The sequence below is a fragment of the Electrophorus electricus genome, chromosome 23, assembly GCF_013358815.1.
Source record: "Electrophorus electricus isolate fEleEle1 chromosome 23, fEleEle1.pri, whole genome shotgun sequence".
NCBI lineage: Eukaryota > Metazoa > Chordata > Actinopteri > Gymnotiformes > Gymnotidae > Electrophorus > Electrophorus electricus.
Window position 1 is genome coordinate 10,072,639 of NC_049557.1, and position 11,366 is coordinate 10,084,004.

Genomic DNA, 11,366 nt, shown 5'->3' on the forward strand with positions numbered 1-11,366 from the left:
AAGAATACAAGCATACGGAGCTTAAAGTGGTCAAATTAATCAAACAAAAAATTACAAAATAAGTAAGGATAAAAGGAAATAATTTTAATAAATTCACAGTAACCTAAAACACAAATTTAATCAAACGCAAAGATGACCACAGGTGTCTTCAGTCTGTATTTAAAAGTGGTAAATATTTGGGCCCTTCTGAGTTCCTCTTGGTGCTGGGTTAGGGTTAGGGTTTAGATGTTAGGGGTTAGGGTTAGGGTTTAGAGGTAAGGAGGCCACTGCGATGGTCCTGCCTGCTGGACAAGTCTGCCTAGATCTGGTCTGGCCTTGAAATCTCTATATTTAGCTGTATTTTTGAGACTGTGGAATATGATGTCACAGTCGGCCCCTCCCTGGCATCTCTGTTCCCTTGGTTACCTGTCTCGTCTCTGTTCCCTTGGTTACTTTCTTGTGTCTTTGCTTTGGTTCCTGGTTTTTGTCCCTCGTTTCAAGTCTCCACCCTCTATTAGGTCCAGCTGCTCCTTGTTTGAATCCTGTTTAGTCCTGTATTTAAACCCTGTGTTTCCCAGGTTATGTTGTTGGTCATTTGTCCTAGTATCTGTTGTGTGCACTAAGCCCATACTCTGTGCTAGCTAGTTTGCCTGTTTCGCTCTCTGCTTTCCTGTTTGTATTATGGATCTGTTCGTATTGGTGCTATGACTCTAGACTGTTCTAAAGATCCTGATTTTGGATTTGCCCCTAATAAAGCTCGCTCTTCTCAACGCTTGCGTCTACATCACTATCCTTCTGTGTTACATATGTTCACTAATGCTAGACTCTGATTCTCTTATAACCGTAAGATGTCTAACTTGCCCTTGTGTCTAGGTATGCATTAATCTTAACCCTTTCTTCTTTGATTCTTAACAGATATCTTGTTTTAAGTATATTCAGTTATTAGTGCATCCAGATGTTAATATGCTCTATGTTTTGACACAGTCATTCTATGGAACCACAGTTGCTGCTGTGTAGAGCAGGAGGAAGAGCAACCTAGCCATGATATGCAGATTTCTTGCATAATTTGTCCTAGTGACGGCAAGTTTAGCGAAGGGTAAACAAGAGGAAGGCAAGAACTGAACCTTGAGGGAGATCAAACATCAAAGTGATTGGCTGTAATCTATAACTGTGAATGGCGACAGCCCTTCCTGTCTCCTAGATATGACAGAAACCAGCTGAGTCCCATAGGAGAGATTTACACACCTTTCAATCGTTTTGATGTACATTTCATTGACTGTCTCACCTTTCTTGTTATTGACATTTATACAAATGTTACACTGATGATGTTGGGTTAGGGTTAGGGTAGGATTAGCATTAGGGTTAGGGTAGGATTAGGATTAGGGTTGGGTTAAGATTAGGGTTAGGTTTAATGTTGGGTTAGGGTAGGATTAGGGTTAGGGTTGGGTTAAAGTTAGGGTAGGATTAGGGATAGGTTTAGTGTTGGGTTAGGGTAGGATTGGGGTTAGGTCCATTGTATATATGAAAAAATAGATGTTTAAATCATAACATTCATTCCATGGGGTTCTAAAGTTACAAGACTGTTGATGGTCCAAAGGTGTTTATATATATATATATATATATATATATATATATATATATATATATATATATATAAAAGCTTGCATGGTGTGGTGTCTTTATGCGCTGAAGATTATTAGTGACCAAAACAATTACTTTTTAAAGAGCTTTTATTGTTAAAGATTTTGCTCAAACTTCAATATTCTGCAAAAATAATCTTTCGATTCTAAAGCAAGATTTTCACCTATTTCTCTGGAACTACTTCTCATACTGATCCAAAGCAAAGAAAAGAGGACAAATAAGAATAGTGAGAATAGCAGGGAAGTGTGCTTAACAGCCCTGAACTCTTGAGCCAGGTTTGAAAATGACTTCTTATACGTCATCAAACCACACACACACACCCCGTGGGAGGGAAAGTCTAAGTAAGAATGCACAGTTTAGCCTGTGTAGAAATGCCCTTTTGCGCTCCTGGTAGCTGTCCTGTGGCGCTGAGCTGCAGGCCTCTCCTCTGATACCGCTGGCCATCACGGATTAACAGGGAACTCACCCAAAACAATGCGAAAGCTCTAACGACTACAGGCGAACATCAGTAGAAGAAATTACAGCCACATCTTTTTTTTCTCCACCTAGTCTACATCAGGTAAGTAAACTAATTGTTTTCCACGATTAGATCCGAGTTTTTGGATGTCTTTAGCCACCTGTAGAAGTCATAGCATTTTTACTCTGGCTGTCCCACACACTTGTTTAGTAGCGCGCAAATGCCTTAGCACATATAATGTGGTTTTTAAGAGCTGATTTACAAAGCTAACAGCTCGTGTAAAACTACAGATCATTTAAATGCATTTCGAGTTCAAATTACGTTTCTGTTAGTTGGCTTTACAGTCTGTTGAACATAGCCAGCTGTTGACACGTTGAGTCGGTTTCTCCCCAGACTGAATCTTTGTCTTTAGTCTCTAATTTGTGGCGCGTTCTGACGTCATGGTTGAAGGGTATGATTTCTACCGGAGCTGCACACCTGCACCAGCGCGGGGATGTTCCTGTTGCGGTGGAAACCGGGGATTTGGGAAGCGCGTGAAAATCCTACCTGAATAGCGCGCGAGTGTTGCCGCTACCAAATATACATTTTATTTGAAGACTGCAATCATATAATCACAGACCAACTAATTCGGGGTTTGGGCTGTCTCTCCGATGCAACGTAGTCTGCACTCTGAGAATATATTATTTCGTTGTAAAGAGCATTTTTGAAACGTAGTTATAGACAGCACTCTGTATGCTCTATGCATTGTTTCTGATAAATGTATTATCTGCCTGGACCTGTTACAGTCGAGGGCTGGTAACAGGTCTAACTGCTCTCCAAAACCCCAAAACATCAGTGTGGGCTGAAGCGCTTTTCTGTGGCCAGGCATGTGAGACTATGTACAGGGGGGGACGCAAAGGCAGATACAAACACGTGGCACATGGATGTGTCAATAACAGAACCAAACAATTTAGAAGTGTATCAGTATGTTTATGTATCAGTGACTCAATGTCACGTATGTATCACGTCTCAGTGTGTTTTTAAAGTGTGTTCAGAGTGAGTAAGTGTGTTTGTGAAGTGTGTTCAGATTGTGTTTGTGAGGTGTTTTCAGGGGGTGTGAATGTGTTTGTGATGTATATTGAGTGTGTGAGTGCCTGTGTGAAGTGTATTGAGAGTGTATGTTTATGGACTGTATTCAGATAGTGAGTTAGTGTGAATTGTGTTTAGTTTTTGTGAGTGTGAAGTGTGTTTAGTGTGCGTAGTGTATTTTTTGTTTTTAGTGTGTATGTGAGTGTGTGTATGAGAGAGTTTAAGATCATTCTGCTGCAATTACACCAAAAGGAGAGAACTACTCATTGCTGAGTATTGCAGTTCTGGGAAACTGTGATCACCATGGTGTTTGTTAAACAGCGCAGAAATGGCTCATTAACAAACACACATTTGCAGATGTTCTACGGAGTGGGTGTGTCTCATCTAAACAGTTCTCCTGTCTGGCTGTCTGAGTTTGGTTTGGTACAGTCCACACTGTTGAAATCACACCCTGTGATTTGATGTTCATATATTGTACTTCATAACAGAGACCGCAGAATGATGGAGTCAGGCACTGAACATTTAACAACAGCCTGAGACTCTCTGAGACTCTCCTCCCAGCTGGATACATCAGAGGCCATGGTGGCCATTCCAGAAAGAAATATAAAGCAAACATTGTGATAAAGTTATGACCCAAGTGTTGTTTTAAGTGGGACATTCTCACTTTATGTTCAACAGTTTATTTCTGTCACTTCTTTAATAATAGCAAACTATTCTACACTAATTAAATCACAGACACTAAATCTGTGACACTGTAGTGTCCTGGTGGTCTTGTGTTTTTGCTTTGAGTAAAATGAAACACACTGGAGAGGCACACTGATGCTTTTCTAATATTAAAGTTCAGTTCAATTTTCTATAGTGAGCTTTGATAGCTGGATAGCCTTTATTGATCATCTGAAATACAGAGGAGGAACCCACAATGATGTACTGTTATTCCTTTTTGTTTTCTGTATTTCTTTCTTCATTCTTTTTTTTCTGTAATGTGATGTTTCACTTTCTGTTGTCTCTTATAGTTCAAACGTCACTCTGCTCCATTGGCCATGACGACTGTTGCTATGACGATTCTGCTCCTATCTACTAGCAGCTTGCTACTGCATTGTTCAGCCCTCCCCTTCCAGCAGAGAGGATTTTGGGATTTTGGCAAGGACATTGATGTTAGAGACCTGATGATGACAATGATGAAGGACCAAGAAGAAGGGTCAGCATTTGAAGAGGTGTCTCCACCAGATCATCCCACGTGTCCTTTTGGCTGTGTGTGTCAGCTCCGAGTGGTCCAGTGTTCGGATCTCGGTGGGTAAGATAGAGCGAAGTGTGATGTGTAGGGGTGTCAAGAGAAGCAGACAGCAGGCTAACTCACCCTGCACACCCCAGCAGGTGCTGATTACGCCAGCATTCTGTGGGATGCGGCTCTCTCAGGTCCAAACCTCGTCACCCTCCTCCCTACACATTTCAACCAGAACGGCATGAAATGAGTGTCCAAAAAGTTTAAATCACGTCCGATGCTGAGCATTTAAAAGAGTCTGATGGATTAAAATCAAAAGCATTTAACTGACATTGGCCACCACATCAGACTTCTGGTAGACAGGGATGTTTGCACACAGTCCCTGTGGCCAGGCTCAGTATTGGCTACATAGCAGGTGTGTTGCGTGTGGTCAGACAACTGAGCGGCAGGTTATTTTGCGCTGCAGTGAATATGCCATAAACAATGATGTCTTTTTCACTGCAAATGATGAGCTTCAAAAGTCGTTATTGGAAAGTTATTGTTACCGTGGAAACACCAGCACATGACGTTTGTTATTAGATGGTGTCATATAATATGTGCATAAAATAAATTTCTCCCTCTTCTCTCTCTCTTTATAATCTTTGTCTGTCTTTCTCTCTTTCCCTCCATCTTTCTCTCTCTCACTGTCAATCTCTCCCTCTCGCTTTCCTTTTTCCTTCTCCATGATGTGCTACGTGGAGCGATGGTTGGGTTAAGGTTAGCCATGGTTGTTGGCTGCAGGGTAATTATATAGTGGAAATGGATCCCACATCACCACAGTGAAATATACACACACATACACACACATTAGTGCACACACACTTGCACATATGTAAATAAGCACACACACACACACACACACACACACACACACATAGCCTAAAGAGAATTACCTAAAATTTCCCAAATTACTGCTTTCTGAAAAGTTTACAAGTGAACTTGAATAACCCAAACAGTATAAAAACTTTTCTAAATGACTAGGACTATTTTGATCTGTTTAAAAATGTTTTACTTGTTTTTAGTTTATTTGTGAAGAAAGAAATATTTCTGTCCCATACTGTCATTTAGCACAGACAGCTCCCTCAGGTATATTTCAATGTTTGTTTGCATTTGTGTGGTTGTTTTGCAGGTTTGACTCATGTGCCATACGACATTCCCCCCGACACACTCTTACTGGACCTGCAGTGCAACATGATTACAGAAATCAGAGAGGGAGACTTCAAAGGCCTCACCAACCTTTATGTGAGTGTCCAGCTGAGGGTGGTGATAAAGGTGTAGAAACAGGTGTGGTTATAGCTGAGACAGGTGTGTTTATAGTTGAGACAGGTGTGGTAATAGCTGAGACAGGTGTAGTTATAGCAGAAACAGGTGTGGTAATAGTTGAGACAGGTGTGGTTATAGTTGAGACAGGTGTAGTTATAGTTGAGACAGGTGTAGTTGTAGCTGAAGCAGGTGTGTGTGTGTGTGTGCGTGTGTGTGTGCAGGCCCTGGTTTTGAGGAATAATCAGATCTCCAGAGTGCACCCACGTGCCTTCCTGCCATTGAAGCGCATGCAGAAGCTCTACATGTCCCATAACCAACTCACTTCCATCCCACGAAACCTGCCCGCTTCACTCGTGGAGCTGCGTATCCATGACAACCACATCCAAAAGGTGTTGGCAGGGACCTTCTCCGGGATGGGGAACATGCACGTGATTGGTGAGCCACTGGCCACTACGTGTGTGTATGTTTCTCTAAATTAACAAACTACTGTTATATCTCTACATGTTTAGTCTCTGTACAGACCCTATAATTCTATTGTGTCTCTGCTGTGTCTCTGTGGTTGTGGCTGTACTGTGACTGTGTTGTATCTGTGTCTCTGCTGTATCTGTCTCTGAGCTATTACTGTGTTATGTCTGTGTCTCTTCTGTGTCTATCTCTGTTCTGTAATTGTGTTGTGTCTGTGTCTCTGCTGTGGCTGTGTCTGTTACCGTATTGTGTCTGTGTCTCTGCTCTGCCTATCTCTGTGCTGTGACTGTTATGTCTGTGTCTCTGCTGTGTCTGCCTCTGTGCTGTGACTGTGTTGTGTCTGTGTCTCTGCTGTGTCTATCTCTGTGCTGTGACTGTTGTGTCTGTGCTGTGACTGTGTTGTGTCTGTGTCTCTGCTGTGTCTATCTCTGTGCTGTGACTGTTGTGTCTGTGCTGTGACTGTTGTCTGTGTCTCTGCTGTGTTTTTGCTGTGACTGTGGTGTCTGTGTCTCTGCTGTGTCTCTCTGTGCTGTGTCTGTCTCTGCTGTGTCTGTCTCTGTGCTGTGACTGTTGTGTCTGTGTCTCTGCTGTGTCTGTCTGTGTGACTGTGTTGTGTTGTCTGTGTCTGTGCTGTGACTGTGTTGTGTCTGTCTCTGTGCTGTGTCTGTCTCTGCTGTGTCTGTCTCTGTGCTGTGACTGTGTCTGTCTGTGTGACTGTGTTGTGTTGTATCTGTGTCTCTGCCGTGTCTCTGCTGTGACTGTTGCGTTTGTGCTGTGACTGTGTTGTCAGTGTCTCTGCTGTGTCTGTCTCTGTGCTGTGATTGTGTTGTGTCTGTGTCTCTGCTGTGCCTGTCTGTGTGACTGTCTTGTGTCTGTATCTCTGCTATGTCTGTCTGTGCAGTGATTGCGTTGTATCTGTGTTTCTGCTGTGTCTGTCTCTGAGCTGTTACTGTGTTATGTCTGTGTCTCTGCTCTGCCTATCTCTGCTGTGACTGTGTTGTGTCTGTGTCTCTGTTGTGACTGTGTTGTGTCTCCGCTGTGTCTGCCTCTGTGCTGTGACTGTGTTGTGTCTGTGTCTCTGCTGTGCCTGTCTGTGTCTGTGTGACTGTCTTGTGTCTGTATCTCTGCTATGTCTGTCTGTGCAGTGATTGCGTTGTGTCTGTGTTTCTGCTGTGTCTGTCTCTGAGCTGTTACTGTGTTGTGTCTGTGTCTCTGCTCTGCCTATCTCTGTGCTGTGACTGTGTTGTGTCTGTGTCTCTGTGCTGTCAGAGATGGGCCGTAACCCCTTACAGAACAGTGGCTTCGAGCCTGGAGCCTTTACTGGCCTTAAGCTGAACTATCTGCGCATCTCTGAGGCCAAACTCACTGGCGTGCCAAAAGGTAATAGGGGCCATATGTCACACAGATATGCAAATAAACTATTTTGCATTCCACAGCTTTACAGGGGTGTATTTTCACAGTGCCAAGTAACACATTTGGTTTGTCTACAGAAACTGTTAGGTCAGTTTATTCTATTACATTGTTCTGTGGTAAATGACTTTGTCTTCTCAGACTTGCCTGAGAGTCTTCACGAGCTCCATGTGGACCATAATCAAATACAGGCCATCGAACTTGAGGATCTCAGCCAATATAAGCATCTCCAAAGGTCAGACTGCACCCTCTGCTGGACACTTGCAGGATTAAAGAAATAAATGTCAATATATTAAAAATTCAGACTGTGTATACTGTAATACATTTTTAACATATTACAATTTAATTTGGGCTAATTTACTTCTGCTCTCCACAGAAAGATGTAGAAAATGTATCTTATAGTGTCAAATCAAATCTAATTTATTTATATAGCACTCTTTACAACAGATGTTGTCACAAAGCTGCTTTAAAAATGTCCAAGTCCAAGCCCCCAGTGAGCAAGGGCGACAGTGGCATGGACAAACTCCCTAATGTGTGTGTGTGTGTGTGTGTGTGTGTGTGTGTGTGTGTGTGTGTGTGTGTGTGTGTGTGTGTGTGTGTGTGTGTGTTTAGGCTTGGGCTCAGTTTTAACCATATTCGCCACATTGAACATGGTGTTTTGTCTTATCTGCCCAACCTGAGAGAGCTACACCTAGATAACAATCGTCTGTCCAGTGTGCCCTCGGGCCTACCTGAGAGTAAATATTTGCAGGTATGTGTGCTCATGATATGAGTTTGTGTGTGTGAGTGAGTATTTTTGTATGTGTGTATGATGTGAGTGTGTGTGTTTGTGAGTATTTTTGTATGTGTTTATGATGTGATTTCTACACGTGTGGGACACATTTTGTGACTGTGCTGGCTTTCTCTTCATCTTCAGGTGGTCTACCTGCACTCCAACAACATCAGCTCCATTGGGCTGGATGATTTCTGTCCTACAGGCTTTGGGATGAAGAGGGTTTTCTACAATGGCATCAGTCTCTTCAGTAACCCCATCCACTACTGGGAGGTTCAGCCAGCCACGTTCCGCTGTGTCAGTGAGAGGACGGCCGTGCAGTTTGGGAACTACAAGAAATAAATACACAAGCACGCACGCACGCACACACACACACACACACACACACATATATATGCACACCCACATATACGCGCACACACACACATACATGCCCAGTCTGCTGGAAGAAAAGGAGAAGTTATCATGTTTAACATGCAGATCAGCGAAGCAGAAGTGGGTTCAGCTCATACTTGATCAAATTCTTAATCACAATCAAGCATTTGTGCCATATTATTTCAAAACCTTTGTTTTCTAAATGATTTTTGGCTCAGAATCATTGTGTTTGTTTAATAGCATTTCAAATGCAATTTTTGGGATTTATTATGGTTTGGTTAAGGGTCACTGTTATGCCCTACACCTACAGATAAAAGCCACATACCTTTTATACACTAATTTAGATGCACACTAACGCTTCAATGTCAATAAATGACTAAGATTTTATAATGATGATGACATCGTACCAATTATTTTTTTAATGTTGAGATAATAAGTCTGTTCGTTTATCAAACACTCGCGCGTGCTGGGGGATAACCCTGTTGCAACATTTGAATAAACCAAAGGTTTCCTTGCCTTTTGCGTTTCGACTGGCATCTGGCTCAGGTATCTTATACTGCAGGTTTTACTAGATTCACCATGTGGACGTTTGTTTGGATTTGACTCCGCCCATAAGATTTATGTAAATGTGTCATCAAGGTTTTTACTCCTGCAATGGAAAACAGCATATACAATGGACGAAGTAAAGGTGGGTTCACAAAAACGCATTCAAATATAGTCATATATAACATACAGAATTAGCATTTAATTTTTAAAACACTATAAAGCAATGTTCCATGATGGAAAAACAAAGCTGACTGTGTATATTTCAGGTTATATTATTTACACAATTTATGCAGTTAAGATAGAACATCCCTAAATATCTCGCCATAAATGGTCTTAATATCATATTCAATATTTTCCGATTTTTTCCGATGTGTGTGTGTGTATCTATCTAGATAGATAGATAGATAGATAGATAGATAAAAATGCTTTAAAAGTTATTCAAATGTAGTGCATGTGGTCAAACTCGTTCCCAAAACCTGACCTTCATGATGTACAGGTTGCTGAGCTCTCAAACACTGCCCAGTTCGGTGACTTGATAGAATTCTCCTATGCTATTGGTTACTCTCATTGGGGCGTGTACAATGAATATGGATACATCATACATTTTGCTGTTGCAGGTAGGAATATAGACAAATATATAATGGCCTGTAAACCAACTACATTACAAAGCAAAATTTAGACACTGCAGTAAATTTTGTTCTAGTCTAATAGGCTATTGGCTGTATTTTATTATTAAAATGTAAACTTAAATACTTTTATATTTTTCTCTGCCCATATGCCCAGGGATTCGCGTCTTTGATATTGTGTCCATATTATTCATTTATTGCATTTATTTTATTTACCTTTTCATCTTTATTTCTTATTTATAACTAAGAGATTTATTTTATTTTCATTTTAGTATAGCATCTTATTTGTGAGAAAATAATTATAATTATTAGTATATACAAAAAGTATTATATTATATTACATTATATATTAAGATGTAGAAAACAAATACAGAGTCAATCCATCATTCTGTTTCTATTACTGGCTGTTTTGCTGGACATTCAGTATGTTAAGAGGAGTCATTGACTGGGTTAGGATTTAGGGTTAGGTTTTGCATTAGGGTTAACTCTAACCCTTCAGAAATCAAACACTGATCCTAATCTTGCATTTTTTTTGCGTGTCACTACCCAAAATCACTGTCCTGTGCACATGGTGAAAGCTCTGAAAACTTTCTGCACTATTTTAAATCATTCCACTCACCCCAGATGAGTCACAACTCATGAGCATGGTCCGTGGCGACCTGCAGACAATTTTCCCTTTGTGTGGTGACCTTCTGCTTGGAGAGACCAAAATCCGTCGCCAGCGGCTCTTAGATGTCAATGTCCCCAAGGGAGCACAGGTAGCAACATACAGCACTCTTTCAGCCCTTCTGCCATAGAGGACATGAGGTGCCGTTGAGATGCTCTGCTTGACAAGCTTTTTTCTTACAAACTTCTCCCTGAACTGTGAACACTTTACCACATTTGTGCGCTATGGAATAGCAGTGTGCAATCAAGTAAGTTCAGAAGCCTCAGATGAGACATCAGACCTATGGCCTGTGCATGTGGTTCTAAGTCTGATTGATCTGTTTGCCTTTGTTTAAACCAGATCCCATGGAAACCCAAAAACAAGAAATGTGAAGAGGCAACCAAAGTGTTTGCAAATATTGTGTCTCAGTGCTCTTCACAATCGGAGACTATGGTAGAATAGTTGCGGCAAGAATATACAGAGTTCCAAGCCATTGGCGGATCTATACATTTTTCATATGCAAAATAATTAATAAATAATTTTGTTGATATTTGTTTTTAATTACAAGCTGGCAGTAATGGCAGCAATGTCAAATTTCTGTTACAAACCTGAAACAGCTTTTCAAATAATCTTCAAACCCTAAACCCTGCAAGGTAAACACTAAACCCTTCAAGGTAAACAATCAACCCAGCAAGGTAAACACTTCCCCTGCAGGGTAAACAGTAAGCCCCACAGGATGAACACTAAACCCTGCAGTGTTTGAGCCCTCCAAGATTTGACCCAATAGTTTAGCATTTACAATGTTCTTATGACGTTTACAAGTTTTCTCCACAGTTTCTTTTTATGGGACTCTATAG

The 11,366-nt window shown here is 41.2% G+C and overlaps 2 protein-coding genes across 3 annotated transcripts; both read left to right on the plus strand.

Moving 5' to 3' along the window:
- Positions 1–1,737: 1,737 nt before the first annotated feature.
- bgna (biglycan a) lies at positions 1,738–9,113 on the plus strand. 2 transcript variants are annotated; one of them, XM_035522067.1, is made up of 8 exons: positions 1,738–2,179; positions 4,159–4,435; positions 5,536–5,648; positions 5,891–6,104; positions 7,404–7,514; positions 7,686–7,779; positions 8,157–8,295; positions 8,461–9,113. In XM_035522067.1, the coding sequence occupies exons 2-8, from the start codon at positions 4,186–4,188 to the stop codon at positions 8,656–8,658; spliced, it is 1,119 nt and encodes a 372-aa protein (XP_035377960.1). In that variant the 5' UTR covers positions 1,738–2,179; positions 4,159–4,185; the 3' UTR covers positions 8,659–9,113. The 2 variants fall into 2 exon arrangements, with proteins under 2 accessions (XP_035377960.1, XP_026881683.1); XM_027025882.2 differs by lacking the exon at positions 1,738–2,179 and having other exon boundaries at positions 4,119–4,435.
- A 251-nt stretch (positions 9,114–9,364) lies between these two features.
- Positions 9,365–10,971, plus strand: si:ch211-229n2.7 (uncharacterized protein LOC100002243 homolog). The gene is given in 6 exon segments (XM_035522213.1): positions 9,365–9,379; positions 9,734–9,854; positions 10,488–10,616; positions 10,619–10,718; positions 10,720–10,777; positions 10,870–10,971. Coding segments are annotated over 6 exon segments (525 nt in total).
- Positions 10,972–11,366: the final 395 nt, after the last annotated feature.